This window comes from Pholis gunnellus, assembly GCF_910591455.1.
Source record: "Pholis gunnellus genome assembly, chromosome: 5".
NCBI lineage: Eukaryota > Metazoa > Chordata > Actinopteri > Perciformes > Pholidae > Pholis > Pholis gunnellus.
The window spans coordinates 18,496,338-18,520,745 of NC_136531.1; the positions used below are offsets into that span (position 1 = coordinate 18,496,338).

General features: G+C 43.1%; 2 protein-coding genes across 4 annotated transcripts in view; both read left to right on the plus strand.

Annotated features, from left to right (window-relative positions):
• LOC306695846 (adenylate cyclase 9) overlaps positions 1 to 9,139 on the plus strand; it is a gene marked incomplete at its 5' end in the record, with an annotated part of 32,985 nt that extends 23,846 nt beyond the window's left edge. Inside the window, 6 exons of one of the 2 annotated variants that reach the window (XM_079159243.1) lie at positions 170 to 387; positions 2,510 to 2,666; positions 4,752 to 4,900; positions 5,232 to 5,261; positions 6,303 to 6,570; positions 6,822 to 9,139. In XM_079159243.1, the coding sequence (XP_079015369.1) occupies positions 170 to 387; positions 2,510 to 2,666; positions 4,752 to 4,900; positions 5,232 to 5,261; positions 6,303 to 6,570; positions 6,822 to 7,886 (1,887 nt within the window). In that variant the 3' untranslated portion in view covers positions 7,887 to 9,139. The remainder of the gene's footprint in view (positions 1 to 169; positions 388 to 2,509; positions 2,667 to 4,751; positions 4,901 to 5,231; positions 5,262 to 6,302; positions 6,571 to 6,821) is intronic. The other variant, XM_079159244.1, reaches the window with a different exon arrangement.
• A 3,475-nt stretch (positions 9,140 to 12,614) lies between these two features.
• crebbpa (CREB binding lysine acetyltransferase a) overlaps positions 12,615 to 24,408 on the plus strand; it is a 37,574-nt gene continuing 25,780 nt past the window's right edge. For both annotated transcript variants that reach the window (XM_079159427.1, XM_079159428.1), the window contains exons 1-2: positions 12,615 to 13,486; positions 22,683 to 23,320. In XM_079159427.1, coding sequence (XP_079015553.1) covers positions 13,399 to 13,486; positions 22,683 to 23,320 — 726 coding nt within the window. In that variant the 5' untranslated portion in view covers positions 12,615 to 13,398. The remainder of the gene's footprint in view (positions 13,487 to 22,682; positions 23,321 to 24,408) is intronic.

Sequence of the window (24,408 nt, forward strand, 5' to 3'; positions counted from 1 at the left end):
ATGTCAATTTAATTCTTGAATAAATTCATTCAGCCTTCAGAGAAACTGCGGTTATCTCTGAAGTACACACTCAAATGATGGTAAAACACCTGTGTATGCCGCGAACGCAGATTTCTCAGAAAAGTGAGCCACTGATGTCCTCAGTTTCCCGTCTCTCTGTTCTCTCCAGGTGAAGAACCTGGTGCAAGTGCAGACATTTGCGAGCTCCACTTTCAGCTCCTTCCTGGATGTTCTTCTCAGCTGTTTTGTCTTCCTGGCCCTGACACTGGCCTGTTTCCTTCCACCTCTGGTGAGCCCAGCCACTGTGGGCCCTCCAGCTCCCGCTGCCCTGGCCCTGGCTCCCCTGGCTGGCCTGTTGGAGCTGGCCTCCCTGGTGCTCTCCATACGGTGAGGAGGCTGTGTCTGTGCTTTTGTGGGTGTCATTTTTTTTTTTTCCTGGCGGGATGGAAAAGCGTCTGAAGTGTAATTTAGGCTGTTGTGTTGTCAGTGCTGTGCCATCAGGGCCCGATGATATCGAAGTGTTTGTTTCCAAATAGGATTTAGATAAAAATACCCGAATCATCCGGGGATCTTCCACATTATGGGGCCTTGACTAATCTCAAACCATGGCAGGACTTAATAAATATAACTGTTCCCTTTGTATTCACAAGTTGTAGTAATTTAAGATGATCAGATGAGCGATCAAACTTTCTGCCCTTCACAGTTTGTGTAGCGCCTTGTTAGGTGCTGTTCTAACCACATTTCCTAATGACATTTCAATTACTTAAGTTTTTATCTTGAATGTGGGCTACTTCCAATTGAACCGCTATAATAGTGACAAGATGTTTACAAGTGCAGAAAGCGTCTGTCTTCAAATTATTGTATCAATGAGAACCTTCTCTTTTATTCAGCACTAATTTACTGTATTTTCATGTTTTTATAGAGATGGATAGGATTTTGTCTGTAGTATATAACAGATATCACTCAGTCATATGTATAATAAATGTGACTCTCTATTTGTACAGTACTTTTTTCATACAAACATTTGTAGTGATTCATACACAACAGAATATACAAAGGTATTTTCTTTTAGTAAAAGGCATCTGTTAATCCGCGGATCGGGCAGGTTGGGTCATAAATATTAACATTCTGATTAAGAGTGGATGGGTGGATGAAATAATACATCACTAATAAGGAAAATAATAGACAACTGAGGGATACTGTGTGTATTTGCGCACGAGGAACAGCAGCATAACTTTATTGGTTATTCAGTCTCGGTTTCCTCTGTCAAGTTCAGACAGTTAGTTTTGCTGCGATAGTGGCATTACTGCGCATGAAAACATTACAATTACTGAAAGCAGCCTCTCTAATCATTAAAGTAAATTGTTAAAGAAAGAACTCATTGCCCCAAAGCAGCATAGCTCACAGGAACTGGTAGAGGGGGAGTGAAATGTTCATTGTGCGGATCTCTAAATTGGAGGAGATAATTGTTTTGGGTGGGTGAATGATCTCTAATATTCATCTATATATCTTCATCTGTGTCTATATATAACTATGTCCTGTGTGTTAAATAGAAACACATGACATCCAAACGTTCTTGTCACATTATGCCACAATGTGAATTGAATTAAAAGTCAATATATAAGTAGTCATGAACTTTGTTGTGCTCATCTGACAGATCATAAAGTACAGCGCTATAACAAAAAGAATGGATAGCTGATGCATCAGCGCCACGCGTCATATTTAATTGACGCCGCTTTAAGATGCAGGCTCTTAGGCAATGATGTCTCATTTGTTAAATGCCCGGAGTCTCGGCTCCTCTCTTCTCGCCTCTCTTCCTCACCTCCTCCGCGCGCATCTCTCGTGGGCTGGACTAAGATACGAGGAGAGGAGGCGAGGTGGTGAAGAAAGGAGTCAAGGAGACACGTTAGCATATTGAAAAGCCCCCGGTATCTCTTGGGCCTCTGTGGCACAGGATTGAAAACCACTGAGTGACCATCCCATTGCACCACAACTCTCCACTGAAACCAAAACAAATTATTTTATGTGGTGGTTGGCTTCCACACCACAATCAATTAACTTTCTACTGTCCATTTTTTGTGAAGGACCAGTATTGGCTCAGAAATTGGCACAATGACGACAGAGAGTTCCAGACCAAAAGAATTGATGGATTTTATGTATTTTGTGGTGTGTTTTATGGGTGTGGAGAACATTTCTAAAGGAATTTATTTCCACTTATTGCTATGTGAAAAAAGGGCAATACATCTTCATCTTCTAGTTGGGACTTGGACAGCATAGTTATGTTTTAATGATACGTCTTAATTAATGACCGTTGCAGTTGAGGACTAGGCGTGGAGTCATACGGCGAAAGATAATGTTTTGTGTGTGACTGTTTTGTTCGGTCCTGTTTTTGTTGATTCTTATTTTGCCATCATTTAGAATGAACCGATAATGCTTTGGGGTTGTGCTGCTGGAAAGGCGTCCTCTGTTGTCTCCTCCTAACACAATGTCCTCCTCTCCTCTACTGCAGTATGGCCTTCTATCTGGAGAAGGTGATGAACTGTACCCGCTCCCTGCTCCTGGTGGTCTCTGGATGGGTCCCCCGTCACGTGATTGGGGCTGTGCTAGTCTCCCTTCCTGCCATCTCGGTCCTGTCCCACCTCACCTGCAGCCGCTTGCCCCTCCAGGTAAACATGTCTATTGGTGGGTGGTAGGATCAAAAACTGGAAAGGACTCTGTGTGAGACACTAGGTATGCCTTTTAACAGGTGTGTGTGTGTGTGTGTGTGTGTGTGTGTGTGTGTGTGTGTGTGTGTGTGTGTGTGTGTGTGTGTGTGTGTCAAAGGGTACGCACTCAGAGAGTTTGTGAGTCCATCACTGTCTTAGGAATTGTGCTCTGGAGAAATGGGTTTCATATCACACTGTTTGCAGCTTGGTTGATGACCGGTTCTGTGCCTTATTTAATCCTGAAACAATTCGTTAAATAATAGATAGACACAACAGAATTAACAATAATTAAAGTATTACTTATTTTTAAGTTAAAATATCCAACATATGCCGTTGCATTACATCTCTCTCTGTTCCTTACTAATATTTAACAATATTGCTGCTACAGCTGTTAAGGCTGCAATCACTATCACCATTAGTACTAGTCCTTCAGCTGATTTAACTACTAGAATGGTTTGCCCTCACTGAGCCAAAATAAGCAGAGAGGAGTCGGCAGTTTGAAATCTTGCCCATGGTAGTTTGAAGCCAGAGATCCTTGGAGGCCAGCAGAGCTGTTAGCTGGCATTAGCCCTTTCAGGAACTGTAGAAGGAAAACAGCTCAGAGGCTTCAGGAGGCTTCGCCTGTGGACCTTGGCACCAGAAATGTTGACATTTCTTCTTCTCTGAGTCCTGCATGTGAGAAGATTGAGAGCAGCCATACTTCACAGCGTTTTTTGTGCTGTTTTGATTCAAGGCCATCTGTATAAGTTTGATCCTCTCTTTTCAGCTTTGAGGCAACGGCTGCTTGCAAGATGTGTGGTGTTTTGAGATCTTGTTTTTCAGGGATTTTCAACACCCCGTTTTTCTATCCACCTCCCCGCCCCGTGCTCTGTCTCACCCCTCCACTCTCTCCATCTCTTCGGGGCTCTTGCAGATCAAAGTGGTAGTCTCACGGAGGGTTGTTAATTAGACATGCAAGTTTTCTGGACTTTAATGCCTTTGAAGCTCTGACTTAGTTTATATTGCATTTGACATCTACAATTTATGTACCAGTTGCAGAACGAAAAAACTAAATAGGGCTGAACAACTAATTGAAATGTTGCCATTACAAAATGGCCTACTGCAGTTTTCAAATCGCAGGAGGCGCAATATTTGTCAAAGACAAAATGTGTGTCAAAATACCATTTTAATTTAATATTGTTGTGCTGCAGAGATGTCATGGACTACACATAATATTCTACAGACTTAAAAATAAAAATCTTTGATTGGTACAGATCCACGCAAAAATGTTTTTTAATGAAAATTTGATTTATTCTGTAAAAATGATCATTTTGCAATATTGCAATATCAGTCAAAATAATCGCAAGATATTAGATATTTTTTCAGATAATTGTTCAGATCGAAAGCAAAAGTGGTACTCCACTGGACCAGAAAGAACTAATTGGAGATACTCTTACTTGTTACTAATGAATGAAAATGAACATGAAGTCAAACTGGTTAAAAACATATTGTAAAAATGAAGACATAACGCGTTCAACTCCCAATTAGACCTTGAAGACTGGGTGCTGGATCCATAATGTGGATTATAAAAAATAAAGACGAGGACAGCACTCAAATTGTACCTTCTAATATTACCACACATGTTTTGAATTTTACTTTTCAGTGATTTAGATGGTTGTTAACTTTCATTTTGACAGCATTTCTTTGATGGGGTGCCGCTGCATTCAATTTATTATCTTGCGTTTGTCTTAAGTCTGGAAATGTTTGTGTGTGTGTGTGTGTGTGTGTCTGTGTGCTCATAACAAGTAACTAATGGTAGGGCCCATCAAAATAGTGCGCACTGGGCCCGTCATAACTACCTTACGCCTCAACAACAAGTGTCTAATATACAGAACTGAGGAGAACCCTTCTTTATTTAGTTAACCCTAAACTCATAATCACCTCTCCTACTCAACACACATACACAACGGCCTCACGGGCTACACTGCATTCGTTCTGTTTTGCTTTCCCAGTGTAGTCCTTAGTTGCTTTGTTAAATCACTTTAATGACGAGCCCCTTTTCTCCAGGTGACCATGTTCTTGTGCTGTGCCACCATCCTGGCCATCATCCAGTATTGTAACTTCTGTCAGCTGAGTTTTTGGATGCGCTCGGTCCTGGCCACTGCTACAGGGGTCGCCCTGCTGCTGTTGCTGTACTGCCCCTTGCACAGGTACAGGTGAGCATGTGTTACTTGCACACAAGTGCGCAAATACTAAATGCATCAGATGCTGTGTGTACACGGACATACATGAGTCGATATATGCAGCGGATTGATAGATGAGTTTTATTTATGCATTAATTCATTATTCTCAAACTTTGTAACTTACCCAGTTGTTTTGGCACTACATCACTCTAACTTCCTGTTCTTCAGCCAGGAAAAGAGGATTTATTATGATCTGCATTATGTTCGTTCGTGTGTGTGTGTGTGTGTGTGTGTGTGTGTGTGTGTGTGTGTGTGAGAGACCGTTCCTTTCTTCTGACTGACACCACTCTTCTTCGTCTTTCAGTTCCGGTAATAACAGCTTGCCAGTTCATGGGTGAGTGTCTCCGTGGAAACAAAGGGGATGATGGATGAGTGACATTTGAAGGGTCAACAGGGCCGACGGCTTGCTTTTCCAATTTTTCATAACTGCAGCTCCGTCTGGCTTTTACTTAATATCACGCTTTCCTGCTCTTTACTCACCTATCCGTCTCCCTCTCTCTCTCTCTCTCTCTCTCTCTCTCTCTCTCTCTCTCTCTCTCTCTCTCTCTTCCTCTCTCTCTCTCTCTCTCTTCCTCTGTCTCCCCCTGTGTGCACCAGCAGTAATGGCTGCTAAATGTCACTAGTGGTGGAAATGACTCATATAGCCCGTGCCTGCGTGAATTCTTTATTAGAGCCACAAGTTAGCTGACTACACTTTAGAGGAGGAGAGGGGGCTCGAAAAGACTCTTTTCTTTTTACTTCATCAGATAGCATTTTGATTGGCAGCTGCTCCTTCAGGCTTACAGGGTACAAACACTACTTGAATCATACGTGAGCACAGTGCTGTTTTTCATGAGCCCTGCAACATTGGCTCATAAAATGATTTTGTTAGAACAGCGCCTTCAGGTATTTCTTTTAGCTTTTATTAGTCTGTCAACGGGCAGGGAACGTGAGGTTTCTGTGGTGGTTTTTTTAAGGACAAATAACCCTTCAAACCTTCCTTACGTTCAGAATGTTTGTATCTACACTTGTGCTAATTGAAAGATAATTAACTGAAGGATCTATTTTGGTTACAGTGTGTACTTTGTTTAAAGTACATCTTCAGATCACAAATAAACTCACATGAGAAACTACACTTCTCTTTATTGTCCACTACAATGTACTTCACCTTGCTTTGTAAATGAACCAGATGATACAGTTTTTTTTCATCTGGGTGGAACTTATAGTAAATAGATCATTTTATCCCTCATGTAGTTTCACTTCAGGTAGTGATAGTGGAATTCTCCAGCCTCCATTTCACCTCTCTTCTTTATCCTGTTAACTGTTTTCCTGTGTTTGCTGTTCATCTTGAACCACTCTTACTTTTCTTCTGTTGTCTCCGTTTTTTCTCGCTCAGGCTGAACATCTCCACATCCGGTGATGGTGATTCAGCATTAGTCACACCTGAACCTCTTGAGCTTCTGGTCACAGAGGCTGTCCTGGCCTTCTTCCTGCTTCTTCTCCTGGTCTGGTTCCTCAACCGTGAGTTCGAGGTCAGCTACCGTCTCCATTACCATGGCAACGTAGAGGCTGACAAACACCGCTTCAAGATCCAGACGATGCGAGACCAGGCTGAGTGGTTACTGGGCAACATCATCCCCATCCATGTCGCTGACCAGCTCAAGGTTTTTGTAGTTTTTGAAAAAGATATATCAAAATTATAGTCAAATATCAGAACAATGCCTAATGCATACACTTTGTTTTTGCTTGTTTTGTAATCCAGAAGACATAGATTTGAAGGAAATCCAAAAATACATTCTTCATAGTATTTTAAGATAAACATTTTGAATGATAAACATTGCAGCATCACTATCATCATAAATATAAGCCCATTTTAGAGTTCAAAATATTCCAACGCATTTCCTTGTTTCCTCAGGTGACCCAGAGCTACTCCAAGAATCACGACAGTGTGGGCGTGATCTTTGCCAGTATTGTGAACTTCAGTGAGTTCTATGAAGAAAGCTACGAGGGCGGTAAAGAGTGCTACCGTGTTCTCAATGAGCTAATTGGAGACTTTGACGAGCTCCTTCGCAGACCCGAATTCAAAAGCGTGGAAAAGATCAAGACAATCGGGGCCACCTACATGGCCGCGTCCGGACTCAATGTCCGGCAGTCGGCTGAGAATGAGGATGACTCTCCACACGCTCACCTGAGGGCACTTTTCAACTTTGCCCTGGAGATGATGGGCGTCCTGGACGACTTCAACAAGAACATGCTGGGTTTTGGTTTCAAGCTCCGTATCGGGTTTAACCACGGCCCGCTGACAGCGGGGGTGATTGGCACCACCAAGCTGCTCTATGACATCTGGGGTGACACGGTTAACATTGCCAGCCGCATGGACTCCACCGGGGTGGAGTGTCGGGTGCAGGTGAGCGAGGAGAGCCACGCCGTGCTCAGTTCCATGGGCTTAGAGTTTGACTATAGAGGTACAGTTAATGTCAAGGGCAAAGGTCAAATGAGGACCTTTCTGTGCCCCAAAAGTGGGGAAAGTATATATCACGATCGAACGGAGCAGGGCGCCAGCCTCGGACTGCCTTCCATGGCATCGCCGCCGAATATGACTTCGGGATCTGTTGCCCAGGCAGCAGCTCTTCCTCCCTCTTCTGCCACTCCTCCTTCCTCCTTTCTTTCCACACTCACTCCTCAACCACAAAGTGCTGTAAGGCCTTCAAGAGCAGGGCCTGAGCCTGTTCAAGCAACGTCCACCGAGGTGAGGGAAGAGGGATATAGGGACCCTCCACACCTCCCTGGGCAGTCCCCTGCGACAGACCTTCACCTCCCTCCACACTCCGAACTGGGCCCAGAGCCTAGTGCTGCACAAGAGCCCTCCCAGGTGCAGCCTGCTCCTCTCGCACTTCAAGAGGAGGAGGAGGAGGAGGAGGAAGAGGTGGAGGCCGACGAGCTATCAAAACTCAACGAGGAGTTTTATGCTCGTCTCTGATCCCTTCTCTCCTCTTCCTGTGACTTCTGTCCCCCTGCTGCCCCAGCTGCTGTCTGACTCTCCGGGACCGATTGCAGGTGCAGGATGTCCCTTTCTTTAGGCATCGCTGAACTGTCTTTAGCACGGATGATGTAGAAGGAGTTTGTCACTCTTAACGCAAACAGTGGCTATACAAATGGCTACTGATGTCTTTGATGGTGATGTTGCCTACGTCCTGGGGTGGGTTAGACCTGTGTTGAGCACAGCAGTGTATCAGGGGAGAAGGCTGAAAAGGGTTCAGAGGGAAGGAAGACTGTTGGTGTTGTTCTTGGTGTATTTTCATATTCATTTTTGTTATAAAGTGCCTTCAGGACTAGAACAGTGAATGAACGAATATAAATTACTGAACAAAGTTTTAACCATTTTTAGACTGCGGAACATGCTGTGGTTTCTTACTCCATGCTTTTATTTTCAATGCAAATATTTCTTAGAAAAAAAATGATTATTGTTGTGCCATATCATTTGTTTTTAACTTGATCAAAGTCTTGACCTTACTTAAGGGGAAATTATTTTAGATTCTTATATAAGGGCCAGTGCAGCATGATGGGCTGAGCAGGGAACTATGGGAAGAATGAGGGAATCACATGAAGCAGTGCTAATTTATGTATTCTGCTTTGACTTGAGGGCTTAATACAGTATTCATTTGTGTTAGAGTCTCAGTAAAAGGAGACATGCAAAGCACGCTGCATAGATTTTAGTTTGTGTAGCAGCTAAATGCACATTTTACGCACAGGTCTTGCACAGTGTTTTCTCGACCACTTGTATTTGGAAGTTATTACCGTGAAGTGGCCATTAAAATGGCCGCTAATTTCTTTGATGGTAATGTTGAAATAGCTTTTAAGAACATTTAAACAGAGTTCTTGTCTGTCACAACGAGTACAATCAAAAGCACAAAATCAAACCAGATAAGGGAATATAGATTGGGAAGAAAAGGTGGTTTTAAAAAGTGAGATTGTCACAAAAGCAGGAAGGCACTTTAAATATACTTAAAGTGATACTCCACCCGAGATGTGTCTTTTGAGTAACACAATCCCAACAGTAGGCACTGTAGTATTTTTTTATTTGTTTGGGGGTATTTTATGTCTTTTTCGTCATAGCAAACAGTAATGATGACTTGAAGAAAATAAGAGGAGAGAGAGAGAGAGAGAGAGAGAGAGAGAGAGAGAGAGAGAGAGAGAGAGAGAGAGAGAGAGAGAGAGAGAGAGAGAGAGAGATGGGGATTGCCATTCAAAATCTGACCTAACCCCTAAACCAGCATGGTGCTCCTGGGCCCTGTGGTTTTTAGTAAATGTTTCTCAAACAGTAATAAGTAGTTCATTTGTTGGGGACGGTATTCAGTAGCTAATGTGGTGAGCTAGTGAACATTTACAGCAGCAGGATGGTGTATGTGGGATTGACTCAAAATGAAAATACAGAGCCCATTTTTGTTGTAATGAAGGAACATGGCGCCCAGTGCAACGATGTGGCTCATTGATATGTTTTATTCGTTTTCGGTCAACAACGGAGCTCGAAGGCACAGAGGAATACGATATGTCAGACTCAGACTACGCAGACGATACTCGTTGATTATGATCGATTCATTGTTGGTTTTGAGGGGTGAGAGTTTGATACTCCAAAGATTTTGAGTGGAGAGTCACGTGAAGTGGACAATCGCTGTGATGTTATTGATAGAGGATAGAGGGGGGGGGGGGGGGGGGGGGGTTCCGCATTGACGTTAGTTAAAGTGTCAAAGCACAGATCAACCACAGTTTCTACAGTGCTTTATTTAAAACCTCACACTCAAATGTAGTTCCAATCGTTGCCTTCATCGCCAGAAGAGAAAACAGTCAGTCAGTCCATCACTATAGATGTATTCAATAGTTCGGTAGTGTCTGCCTTTAGCTGTGTGATTTGCTGTTGAAGGGGTGGGACTTTTCACTTTATCCAGTCACAGCCTTTATACGGAGGGGGCCCTCTACTGTATCAAGATACTTAAATTGTGCCACTTTAATTGAGTGATCTATAGGTGCAGTGCAACCTGAACTAGCTGATTGTTTTGTGGTGCCTAAAGAGTACGACTGTATTTTTTGAGTACCTTGGTTTTCAGGAGGTTTTTTTTAATCGTGCTGTTTTCATAATGAGGATCGATTATGATTGTATGTTTGAGGAAATGATGCTCGTTGTGCAGGTTTTTGTTTTTTTTGACAAATTCCATATTTCTTTCTCTTTTCTTTCTCTTTTCCAGTTCTTTCAGTCTGAGAATAGCTGGCACCTCTGTAGTTCTCTTTGCTCTTTACTCACTTCATGCTTTTGTCTTTACTCCTTCGAGCACTTGTTTCCCCCCCTGTACTTTGGGTGTATGTGTGTGAGAGAGATATTTCATTTCTACTCCAAGTCAATAACACAGAAAAGATCCCTGTAGTATGATGCAACAATAAATCACATCAACTACATGGCCACTGTTAAATTGTTATTTTGCTGTTGCTACCTTATCTGTAGAGCAATGTCACACACTTAGTTGCATTCTTTAAGATGGAGAAAAGAAAGCTCTACAGAGATGAGGAGGAACCATCCCTAATTCTGTAGCCGTCTCCATCCATACCATAAAAGGTGTCTTTGTTTACCTCTACCATGGTGCACTCCAAACATACACAACCAGTGCCTTTTTGAATTTAGGAATATGTTTAATCGGCGTGTGTGAGCTGTGATTATTTGTATCAAGTAATCGTGATCACATTAGTAGCATAAATGCGTTAACATCCAAAGAAGTTTCTCCAGAAGCTGTCACTCCAAATGAAGACACAAAAATAGCTACACGAGATCTGCTTTGTTGACACAAACCCTTGTCGTTGCTTTTAAAATATTTTTCCAACGGCCACATTGATAATTGAACGCATATTCTCAACACGCTCAAGTTTGCCAAACCTAATAAACCATACCATGCACAGTTCTGGAAACAGATGGCAATATAAGGTTTTTAAGGAAAGTTCTTGTTTTTTTTCCCCCCAGACAATTTGCCAGATTTCCCGTCTGCCTCACGTTGTTAGTGGATCCGTTGTGAGTTTCAGGAAACTAGCCAGAGTAGATTTGAGATTTGGGGCTCCACCTGTTGATGGGCACACCACCTCTCCAGTAGCGCACATCTGTACACACATATGAATAAAATATTAAAGTGAACACGGCTCTGTTATCTGTGATACAGTTGGGGGCGTGGGGGGGAGAAGTGTGTGTGATGTCTTTTTTTTGCATGGGAACGAATGAGCAGTTTTCTTGCCAGACACACTACATTTTCAGTCTGACTCTGCACCGTACTATCATTCTGTTTTTGTTTCATTTCAATATAATTATATTTCTACACTTATGTTGAACAATAAGCATGTACTGCCAACAAAAGGGATTCTTCAAATCACTGTGCTTTGCTCACTTAGGGTTACTTGGAGTGTATCCTTCTCTGACAGTGTATTGATGATGTGTGTATGACAATAACCGCTTTAGTTTTGGCAGAGGGAAAGAAGTGTCTTTAGAGGTCCAGGGCTCCAGTTAAAAAATGCACAAAAAAACCCAGCCTTGTGCATTGAGGAGAAGATTAAGGCATTCAGTCATCGCTTCTTGTTAAAGAAATGTAAATCTGCTTTGTGACTGACAAATAAGGGAGAGTGTTTTATTAGCACTTGTTAAAATCATCACAACAAAACGGCATCGCCTAATAACTCATTTAACTGGTGACAGCTCCACATCTTTTCAATATAAATTCAACCCGTATGTTTTAAATTACACTGGGACAAAAATTAGACAGTTGTTTGATTTAAAATCTTTGTGTATTTGTGTTATGTTCATGAATGAGATGTATTATACATGTTTTTGTGCACATTACCCATGTATCATTTATCAACACATGATCGTAATCTGTACACATTTGCACAAAGCACTCAGTGTTTGTACATATGCAGTTATTTTATGTCACATATGATTTTTTTTATTTTATACATGTGCATGTGTCAGATTTTTGCCGGAAAACAATGAAAAAGCTACACGTATTATCAAATTGGTTCAAAGTGTGTCTATTTGAGTAAGCGTGATGGATATTATTATTCATATTTTTTATTATTTTCAATATGAGAGAAATAAATCTCCAAGCAGAAAACAGTTGAGTGCACTGTGAAATATAAAAAGGAGATAAATTCATGTTAAAGCCTGATAATCAGACAGAAATTAAAAACTAAACAAATTTGCAACTCAAAGTAAATCTGAGACATGTGCAGTCGGGCTATATTCACATTGGTGGTTGGTCAAGTTTAGGAAAAATAGTCCCAAACCTGTCAAAGTCAGTTTAGTAAATTTTACTAAATATTCATTGCCAGAACCTACATGAGTTAATGATAAAATAACATGCAACACAGAAATTATTTTAAATATATTAATCAAATAATTAAATAAATTAGTTTTAGGGATGTTGGATTTATGTTGAATTTTAATATTTAATATGAATAACTATAATGTACTTGTCAAATTAATTTTTAAATGTATGCTCTGACTCGTGAACTGCTTGTAAGTATCTCCGGCGGTGCTGTAGCGCCCCCAGCGGTGAGCAGGAGCGGTGTCTTCACGTAGGGCGTGATAGCGCGGCCCCTCCCCCTCCACAGACGATCTGGAAAAGAAAAAAAACTTTTTTGTATCGAAGGAATCAACAGCCGCCATCTTGTCGTGGCTCGGAATTAGGATTTCGGTCCAACACTGGTTTATACGTAGAAAATCGAGCATCCTTACCGCGATATGACAACGTCCTTCCCCAGAAAACGAAATCTTAACATCGCCTCGGAGACATTTTGTGCGAAAAAACGGGACTAGGATCGGTGGTCGTCGGGCAAAACCCGCTCCGTATATCTGGTTTCCCCTTCAGCGGCGACTCAGCCCCTGACGCGGCTCAGCAGCGGTGTTGTTTACCGTGTGGGCAAGCGGAGACCGGAGCGTGACTTTCGAGGCGATTTGCAAAAATACTGCATTTTTGTGCAATTGTGCATTTTCGTGGAGCTTCGCGCGATTTTTTGCATGAAGAAATTTGACGTCACGCAAAATGGGCACTTTGAACATATAGAAATTACGACCTTTCCCCCGGAGCGCAGCAGTCCGCCTGCTTTTATTACACTTGCATTTTGAATTTCGATTTTTTTTTTCATGGGGGATATTTTATTTCGGGGTATTCAACGATAATAATGTGGGTGTTGGGTGTTGGATTATCATGGGGTGAATGGCGGTGGCGAAGCGGGGCGCTATTGCATCTCTTTTGAAGAAGACACTCGCAGAGGAGCAGCTAACGCTAACAGGTAATCTAGCTGCTAGCAGGCAATTAGCTAACGTTAGCTATTAGCCACTTAGCTAACGTTAGCAGGCTGCCAGCTTGCTAATGTGTTAACCGGGAAGGTAAACAAGTTACCAGGCAGAAAGTAATCGTAATCATCAACTAAAGCAAAACTATCCGGACAAGAGAACAACTATGGCTAAAAACCTGCTGAACGTCGGACCTCCCAACTCTAAGCGGCCGAAGCTGACTTCACCTGCCCTGTCAGCGTCTGATGGACCAGGTAAAGGCCTCAACACTGTCTGCACAATGTCACGTTCAAAATACAAATACACAGTTAACTTTGCCACGAGAGCGTGTTTCTTAAATCACAATTTAAAGTCACCAGGTCAGCTCGGCGTGTTGTAGTTAGTTACCGTGGTTTTACTGCAGTGTTGTGGTTTGGTTCTGTGGTGAGCGTCAGTTTATGAGGTAAGCTTGCCTTGTGCTAATGCAGCTTAATACAGTCCTTATCACACTAAATCACACCTCCACGCGGTAACCTTATGACTCGAGACACTATAACAGGACCACAAACTACAGTTTACAAAATGTAAAGTTGCGTGTTTCGTTACACCACACTAGTTTTAACTGTTTCACACTGACAACTGAGTTGGTGGATGTTAGCAAAGAGTATTTCTCTGCGTGGCTCTGTTACTACACAGCAGTGAACCACTTTATGTAGGAAGTTGTAACCGTAGTTATCATTTCTGTCATTGGTCTAATGTCATTATGGAGACGCACTCCCTGATTCATCACATACCTCAAATGATGCAACGTCTATTTCATGTCAAGATCGGATGCGGTGTCAATTCATGACATACTGCTGCTCATAAAAGAGATCCAATGTAGCTCGGCAGAGTTTCATGCTGGATCTTTTTTACAACACCTGCATTTAATCAAGAGAGATTTCATGTTATTGATTGTGTTCATGTCTGTGTGTAGTGTGACGATAAGACGGTAGTTGCCTCCGAGAGAAGAAAAAAAAAAAAAGGCTGAATGGCAGATGATGTTTGAAACTGGAGCTCAATTCAGCTACCAAGTATAAAACATGAATCAGCGGAGACAAAAACACAGTCATCTCCGGCCACAGCATCCATAAGCAGGCCTCTGATCCCACTGATCGATCTGGTTGCGATTGTACAGTAAATATTTAATCTGCTGAACACTGAACACTGTCATTTTTCTGATATGAAGTTATGGTGTTCTCTGACACGCTATTTGTTGGCTGTTAGTTTGTTAGGAATTTATTTCCTCAGTGGCAGCACACATCAGACTACTCCTGTAGTCTAAACTGTGTTTACTAGACACGGCTGGGGCTAATTTAACAACAGCAGTCATGGGTGGAGGACAGAAAAATGGAAGCAACGCATAGAAGCCATCTCTTAAACCTGCATCAAACAACGTTTAATGTATATTAAAATCACAGAGATCACTGGCACTTAATTTTTACTCTCTCGTTGCTCAGCGTTTTGGTTTTACAGCTTGCAAATTTACTGTATGGTTGAGTGTGAATTGGTCCCATCAAACCCTGTAGGCAACTGTTTCCACTTAAAAACCCTGGCAAATCTATTATACACACCGAGTCCAGCTAAACAACAGACAAAGTAACCCAGGGGTTGTTGAAAACAGCCAAACATCTGTCAGGTAGAAGTTTTCTCAAGTGCCATCATGAATCTAAATAAGTGGTGATGATCGATGTGTCTGCTGCATGTGTAAGTAGTCAATGGTTTTCTAACACATTAACCATAAAAATGTAATATGCCAGTCGTATGAAATGCCCTTTAGTTGGCAAAAATGTATTAAAGCAGCTTAATGCTGTTTCAAGCCAGTACTAACTTGGCCTGCTGTTGTGAATACACAAAGGTTTATTCAGCAGATATGTATATTCCTCACTTTTCAAACAGGTTTCTTGGGTGAAAAGGTCTTATTTGTGCAGATACATTATGTTTTGTAATCCCGTGTCAGTGAAGTCGTAGCTCAGCTAATGTTTTCCTTGAACGCATCGCATCTATCAAATGGCACGTTCTCGTCATCGAGATTAGTTTAGTTTGGCTCTGCAATAAAAAAAATAATAAGTTGGCCAGCCTTTCAACAAAAGCGGCCGAGAAGACGACTATGAATTACAACGTGCATCACACATGGCAGAGGCACCACATGTCTGCAATGAACAATCATTAAACCCGGCCCGCCTGCTCTTTATTGTTTTCGCCTTTTACTGTCGGGACCTAACGGACCCCGTGGGACAGCACCGGGCCGCGCTGTCATTGGTCGTAAATGACTGCGGATAAAGAGTTTGCGTTCAGTCTTTGATGACGGTCGTGCCTGAAGCTTTGTGAGCAGTACCCCTCGGCCCTGACCTTTGACCGTTTGCCTTTTTTTTTGATTTGCACGTCACATTTTGGGGTGTGCTGTAGCTCATGTTTATGGGGAGTGTTTGCATAATGAGATGTGTAGTAAAGCATATATGCTTCCAGTGTGTGTGTGTGTGTGTGTGTGTGTGTGTGTACGTGTACTTTGTTTTGGGTGTGTTCGGGGAGGTTCCTTCTTCCAGTGGCAGAGAGTAAACACGGGCCTCCTGTCTCTCTATTCAGGCCATGTGTAACACTTGGTGCAAATGCTCTGAAGTCAGTGTAAACAATCAAAAATTCATAAAGAAAGGAAATAAAAGATTGTAATTTTATGGATTAAAACAAATCTTGTCATTAGTAGTTTTAATTATGTATTCTAAGCTGCTTAGAGCTAGAGTAAACGGGTCATAATTCATTTCTAATATCTATTTATGTTCCTGTGAAAACATCTCCTTCAAACAACTGGATTTATTTAAGTTTCTCACCAACAATATATTTTACAAGATTATATGTGAACACATCATGATTACGTTATAATTTACCTTCGCTCAATACAAATTTTTACCGAACAGAGCCTGAACGCATCATAATGTAACCGAACAGAACCGTCGCTTGTTAGCCATTAGCGGTGCTGCTAACCTCACTAGCTCTGTCAATTTAAACACGGATTGGTTGTAACATTATCAGAGATCGGCGACTAGAAAAGCTTAAATGTCGACGTCCTGATTGCATATTTTACTGAATATTGGCAGATAGCAAACATCAGTCAAACTTTATTTCACACTGTGATGGTTAACGTTTAACTGTGTAATTAATCCGCGGGTCACGTGTGTGCCGAACTGCGAGGTGGGGGGGGGAGAGTCAGTACGGATCATGAATCGACGGTGGGTCGTTACACCACTAGGAGTTACTGTTTCTTTCATAATTACATTTGAATCAATCTGTAAATGGCTGATAATCTTCAGCTAATAGACCTCTTTTCGCTATCACAGTTGGGGTGTGTATGGGTTGGGTGAGTCTCTGCATACTCGTGCGAGTGTGCTCAAACCTAGCTAGTAAATATTTGATGCGTGCCTTGCTGAGCTCTTAGTTCAACTCCATGTGTCGGTCACGGCCATGTCGGTAGCCCCTTTCACACAGCCTGCTCAAGGTGGGCCTGTGGTGCGTTATTCTGCCTCGCTGTTGTGTATAAAAGGTACGGAGACACAATGGGGGGGGCAAGAGTCGTTCTGCCGCTGTGTGTAAAGGGAGAGCCGTGTTATTTGTGTGCCCCAACCACCGGGATATGTAAAAACAAAAACACTTGCAGCAGCTAACCTACAGCAACCAAAAGTGGGTAAACAACACTGATGGGAGCTCCTTGCCCTCCGAGTAGAGGACCTGATCAACCGGCATCTACCAGGGACGGTGTGGACGGGTGCAAGTCGCTGCCCGACGCATATGTTATACATCATCCTATACGCCGACGCAGTTGTGCTACACATCACGCCTCTTTCGCTCACACATGATTGCAGGTGTGTTATATGAGGTCGGCGTTGTGCCGTCGCTGTTTGGTTCACTGTGAAAAAAGCAAAGCCGACTTAATGGCAGACCATCTTTACGGCAGTATTGCAGAATCTTTGTTGTAAAAGGGGACGGTGAAACGCCCAAATGTTCGCTTTCACTATGCAAATGGCACGTTTAAAGCCTAGCAGGCAGTCGGTAAGCTCATGACGCAGCTGCTAATGGAGCCATTTATGCTTCTGACTACGGGGAACCAGAAATACCCTCCGAAAAAAAGAAGGGAGAGCAGCACAACGGATAGGGGGGGGGGGGGGTGGAGGGTGTGTGTCACCACTTACCCCTTCCTTGTGAAGCGTAATGACAACGTTGTCTTGTTTTTTAGCTGGCTTTGTTTGCAGGTTGGTCTAATTTGTGTGTGTGCGTGTTTTTCCTTGTTTTGATACAATCTGTTTTCATTAGCCAGTATTGCCCTTTTTAGCTGATTCCACACGCAGCAGTCTGCATCTGTGAGTGATGTAGTGAGAGTGAGGCTGAGGGGAAAAATGTTCTACATAAAATAATGAATATAATAAAAAGCTGGCTTTCAACTATGGATTTCCCACCACAAATTCCTTTTGGAATTATATGAAGAACACCTTTTGAGTAATTCTGATATTTCTTGAAATTAAGCTTTGATAAGCATTACATCTCTTGCATTCCCATTTGACCTGACCTCACGTTTTGACTTACTCATTTCAACAAATGTGATACGTCACTTTGACATAGTAATTAAGCGGGTATAAAAGGCATATAACCTGGTGAGGATGAGAAGAAAGGGAGTGCTTTGAGGGACATTGAGCTCCTGCTGTTGCTCTATTGTTGAATGAGAAGGAGGGGAAAATTATATGAACTATCGCTAGTATCAATGTCTGTTCCAACCACATCTACCGGCATAAAAACAGGGAGTCGGTGGTAAAGTAGTTAAGCGAGCCTCTTGCTTGATTTGATTGGCTGCCTCGGTCAATTGTGATATTGTCGTGCGGTTCGACTCACGCCTGGCGCTGAAAAGTTGAGAATATTTTTACTTCCATGCAAGTCTAAAAATGCCCCAAAACACGGCGCAAGAGAGAAGCGCACCATCCGTCACACCACTAGTTTCAATGATATGTCGGTGTGTGTCACAAGCGATGTGAGAAGTACGAGATAAAAACAAAGGTGTGTGTGTGTGTGTGTGTGTGTGTGTGTGTGTGTGTGTGTGTGTGTGTGTGTAGTGCTGGGCGGTATGACCAAAAATGTGTATCACAGTATTTTTTTAAGATTCTGGCGGTTTCACGGTATTTAATTTTTTTCCTTGACTGTTTTTATATTGGTTTATAGTGGCTACTATAAAGTACATATAATACAAAAACATTGTAATGTCATCATGTATAAAGGCTTTGATTACTATGGGGTGTGCTCGTTTGTTCGTATAATGTTGGGATAGCAGTTTGGCTGAAGTATTGTCGCCCCGGTCAGACATACCTTGAATCCAGTGTTTTAATTCATTGCTCTGAAACCCGTCTTTCTCGACTGTCTGTAGCAGGACCATGTCTTTGCATAGCTGGATCGTTATTGCGTTTGTAATGTCGCTCCACCGCTTGCTTTTCTTGTCATATGCTGCCTCGAGCAAATGCCTCTTCAAGCGATGTCTGACCCTTTGGCTTCACCGTTTCACTCGTGTTAATGTTACTGGTTGACGGCCTCGAATCCGACGGCACAGCGCCTCTCTTGGGCACAGACTCTTATCGGTGCATCTCCGGTCTGTCTTTGTTCATCCTGCATCGCTCTTTTCTGTTCGTTACCGTAGCGACGGAGCCTCTCCCAGCTGTTAACAGACTGTTGTGCTACCGGGCTAGCTAGCTAGCAAGCTGTACCCAGCATGCCGTTCGGCGGTGTAATTTTATAAATGTACAATTATTAGTGTTACAAATTGTTTGTATCACAAACTGTTGTGTTGTGGTGTTTTGCCCTGTTAAAGAGCGTTAGTTGTGGGTTATTAATTGTTGTTATAACCATGATTAGGGGCCCCTCTCAATACACATAAGACAACTAGCTCCGACCGTAGCGCTCATAGCGGCGAACAATATATTTTGAGAGTGACAGCAGTTGTTTCGGCTATTAAAATTGGAAAATTAAAACCGGTATACGGTATACCGCCCAGCACTGTGTGTGCCTACCTGCATAGTCAAAGTGATTTTACTCACTCGACTTTCTAAGAGAGAGAGAGAAGAGGAGGGGAGACCAAATCATTGCAAGACGTTGGTGTAGTTTTTTGCTGGACTGCAGCAAAGCAGTGAGTGACTGTTGGAGTTCTGGCATTGTTGGAAGTAAGGCATGAAGTTACACTATCGGTCGGTACTATTTCAACATGAAGATGCGTTTACGCTGGTGATGTCATACATGATTTTTTGTTTTTGATGCACAACGTGTCTGTCACACTACCTGCATTTTGTTGATGCCACAGTTGGATGACATTACAGTTACATTTTTTTTTCCTGCAATTTTGTCTATATTACAATATGAAAAAAATCTGGGATATTGTCTGGACAAGGGGGATGCGTCCCACTTACATTTTGTCGATTTTTTAAGTTGATTTCGTCAATCTGGAGAACCTTGAAAACAAAATTGTCTCTTGTAAACAATTGTGTGCTTTAGTAAATAATTTAATCATAAACACATTGGTTGTACAGACATGAATGGTGATGACGCAGCAAAAACGTATCCCTGCTCGCTGCACAGCTGTCGCCCGGCGGACTGCACTAAGGTCCGCGGTGAGGTCCAGGCTTGGGGCTTGCTAGCTGGAACGTAAACAAAGCCGCTGTGGTTTGCGTGCTGCGTAGCTGAGACATTTATCTATGGAGGCAACGCTCCAGTGGTCCACAAATGTGAGTCCTGAATGACTCACCGAAGCCTGATTTGTGTAAAATGCTTAAACCTGGAGTTCCATCATTTGTTATGCAAGCAGTGTTAACTAATTCGTGAGTTTGTGATCATATGGAAATTCGGTTTTTATTGAGTGAAATCGTCCACGATTCTCAAAAAAAAAGAGGAATCTGTCCAGCATTTCATCAGATCTCGTTCCCCAACTAAAAGCAGAGGATGGATTACCCTCCCAGCTCTAAGTGGCTGTCTTGCTCTTCGTAGTGTGACACTAAACAGCAAGTGAAAGGCCTGGCGGCCATGCTGCACCTGTCCCTCTAAAGCCAGACACATGGCCTTAGGGCAAGATGACAGACGTCCCCAGTCTGGACCACCGCTGGGGCGGCTTTAGCGTGTATTTATAGCCACTAGCTCCCAGACAGGAGCCACAGGGGATACAACAAAGCAAAAAGGAGAGAGCAGTGTGTCGATCAGGCAGTTGGGGAATGAAGAGCATTAAAGTAAGGAGTAATGAGCAACAAATGGCAGTGAGGATAGTGGAAAAAGGAGGAAGAGAAGCATAGTACTCCCATTTCTGTCTCCCCTCCCCCTCCCCCTCCCTCCATGGTCGGGGCTCCCCTGACTGCATGTGACGCTACCTAACCAAAACATTGCTTTGCATTTTTGGCCCCCAGCCAAGCAGCCGGGGAGCAAGGTTTCACAGAGAGTGTGTGTGTCCATTCAGAAATAAATGCAGGCCTGAGCGCATGTGGCTAAACTGATTGCTGTTGATCTGAGAGCGTCCATGTGGCCGCTTGCTGGTTAGTGAGAAGCCAGGGAGGGAAAGATGGATGGTCCCTTCAAGCCTTAAACAAGCTTCCTCCACACGGAGCACCTGCTTGCCTGATGCCAGGGACGGACAGCGAGCCAGCGCAGCGGATCTAGAAGGCTGTGTTTACTCTGGGAAGTACGTAGGCCAAGTGCCCTCATTAAAGGCTGGATTCTGACTGAATCTCAATGAAGACGTCCAGCAGCAGCAGCACACGGCAGATGGGAGGTTGTTTTACTGTGTCTGCCCAGTTCTGTTATCTCCCATCCTGTAGCGTTAAGACCAAGTTCATCGTTCATGGTAATCACTGATAAGCTTGATTTGATTCGGATATGTACTTTAGATAAAGTGTCATTCCTCTGCTCTCCCCACCTTCAGCTGTGCTGCTGCAGTAAAGTGCTGTCACTGAGCTATGGTGCGACGAGCCTCTCGCATGCATGCTGAATATGCCCTCTACTCACTTTGCTTTATTTCAAAATAGGAACAAATCTATCCTCCACTCGAACTGAACTTTGAAGAACTGAGTTAGCATTTTAACCCACGAAAGTCATGTTAGGCTGGGTCTGTTAATCAACCTACTGTTACATTTTAAAACCGCTCTGCATTTAAACATCGCATGGGGCTTTATTATTGTGGACGTTTTCTTTTATCAATCAGACTTGATATAGATTTTCTGCCGGATGAACCCCCCCTGCGTGGTGTGTTTGTGCTTTTCTTTTTATACATTTTTTTTACTGTGTGTCATGAAGGTAAATACAGGCGACACCTTCCACTGTGACTGCTTTATCAAATTGAAAACCACTTGTGCCCTACCTCAAAAGTTGTGACCACAGTTGCCTGCAGCACATGCAACAGGGCGCTTAACTAACATCCCGAAATGCAACCTAAGCCGCCCCGTAATGAATATGGGCCGTCCCAAAAAAAAATCATAAGTTGAAAATCCTTCAAAGTGACCGTTTAACATAAACAAAACATCAAAAGTGATTTGTTTGTTTGTTCATAGATGAATGATTTGCCACAGAGCTTATTTTCTGCAATAATCCCCAAAAATGTTGTCGAGGGAAACAGTGCGACAGATCATCATCCCTGCAGCACTCGATACTGTCATATACGATACTGTCAGGAAGGTAGGGAAGATTAGATGCTACCCAAAGCCTAAGTGACATCCCCAAACGAGGACATACAAATCTTATTAATTAGTGGGAGAGGACGGCCATAATGCGCACACATTTCCTATCTTTTTCCTCTGTTTTACTCACTTCCATTTCTAACAAATCCTAGCTCTCCAGGCTCTCAGCATCATGTCCACACCTCTGGATGGTGCGACATAAATATTCCTCCTCCTCCCAGCAGGAACCCTGAGTGCTGCTGGATTCTCTGGCGTCACACACCGTTAGTCAGCCAGCAGTGATGCTGTTAGTATCGCTCCGCATCTTGTTTCTGTGTCGTGCGCTGCAGGGATCAGCAGCCAGTTGGCATGTTGGCTCATTAATGTCCCACTTCTGGGTGCGTTTGTGAACAGTTGGACTGTGACGGAGGAGTAAAGTTAGGTGTATGCTTGCTGTAGCGCCTTAAAAATTACATCATGGCTTATCTTGTTGTCGCAGAGCTTAGTCATGCACTTTCTTAAATTTCTGTAAAAAGGAACTGTAACTCCTTTCAGGAATGACTACTACAAATACTGCCGAAAGTAAATACATTAAAATAATGATAATTAAAGATTAGTATTTAATTTTAAGTTTTTTTTACAAGTCCTGCCCTTGAGTTAATATTTTTCGAGCCAAATCAAATTGTTTACAGGATAATCAAGCTCTCAGCCTTCGTTCCAATACATATGTTTGAATTAATCTCATTTTCCTTTACTCCTCCTCCTTTCCTAGATCTGGGATCTCTGTCCTGGGATGATTTGGAGAATGACCTTCCAGATGAGTTGATCCCTAATGGAGGAGATCTGGGCCTGATGGGTGGGATGCCTTCAAACGTCGGAGCAGCACCTGGAGCCGGTGGGCCCGGTGGCGTCCCTGTCGTACCGGATGCAGCCGCCAAGCACAAGCAGCTCTCGGAGCTCCTTCGAGCCGGCAGCACCTCCGGTATCGCAGGCGCGGGGCTGAACTCGGCTAGCCCTCAGCCAGGCGGTTTGGGGCCTCAGCTGGGGACACCGCTGAGAAAGAGCCCCCTCGGCCAGGGCTCCCCCAACAGCCACCCGTCCCCCCAGGGCCAGAAAGCGGGAACGGCGACTGGAATAGCGGGACAGAACAACAACAATACCGCAACAATGGGCTTGAACACGACGGGCTTCAACCAGGCCATGATTAACAATAGCCAGGGCCATGCCGGGCAGGTGATGAATGGTGGCCTTGCACCTGAAGCTGGGAGAGGACGGGGAGCAGGGGCGGCGGGCATGCAGTACCAGGGGGCCGCTCCGGGACCAGGAGGAGCAGGGAGTGCGTTGGCAGAAACACTCGCCCAGGGGGGGCAGCATATCGGTGCAGCCCAGCAGGCGGGCAACATGAACAAGGTGGGTCACACACCTTTTTCCACCACAGTATAGGTTTTGTTCATGTTTAGGCAAGAATGTATCGACAAAAGATTTTTTCTATCTGCACAGAATTGTGTGGATGGGTGGAATGTACCATTTTAACATTGGACACAGATGAATGTGATCTATTTGGAATCTTCCTTAGATGCTTGACTAATCCAAACATGTTAAGGCGGTCAATATTATCTTGTTACCCAGTGACTTTGAGCTCAAGTGGATTCATAATTTGTTAATCCTGGATACCTTTACTTTATATAGTTGCATGCTCTTATTTTGAAATGAAATCAATTTTAGCGGACAATGATTTTAGTTTTTTACTGCAGAAGTTAAAAGTACCCCGCTGAGTTTTCTCCATATGCAAACAAAGTTTTGTTTCTGACCAAGAAAATACAGCATATGTTAAAAACCACAGAAAACCAACGCGTCAAAAGCTTTCCCCATCTCCTTAAAACATTTTCAAAGGCGTTGAATGTTTTTTTTTTTAACCAGTATCGTTTACGTCGACCTCTTCTCGAATTTGTTTGGCACAGTGGTTGCCTTTTAATAGGTATTACCACCAAACTATTGATGTATATTAATAACCTCTGCAGTGAGCAGAAGTATTGTTGCATCGCCTCTGTACTTATGGCATGGGTCTGCATGTGAGCATGAGATACAAACAATATGGCCACCCTCTCATTAAACACGGCTCTACAGCACCAGTAATGGTCACAAACTCAACAGGGTACCTTTTTAACTGTGTTTTCTCCTCTTCTCTGCCCATTCTTCTATGCACAAAGGACGTGTACTATGTTCCCGGTCGCTGCTAACTCCACTATTGGTCTGACGAGTTTGTACACAGCTATGTGCTACCTCTGAGAATTCAGGGTGTCATCGCATCAGAAAGTATGAACTTGTTGCTCTGCCTAACGGCTCCATCGTCCAAAGAAAGAGCTATTTATGGGTTGGATACGCATTTGTTGCTATACCCACAAGTGGCCACAGTACATAGTCAGTGAGCGCTAACTAGTTGCTGCTATATTAATGTTCAGAATGTTAAATACAGATCCTTTTAATGGTCTCCCTCC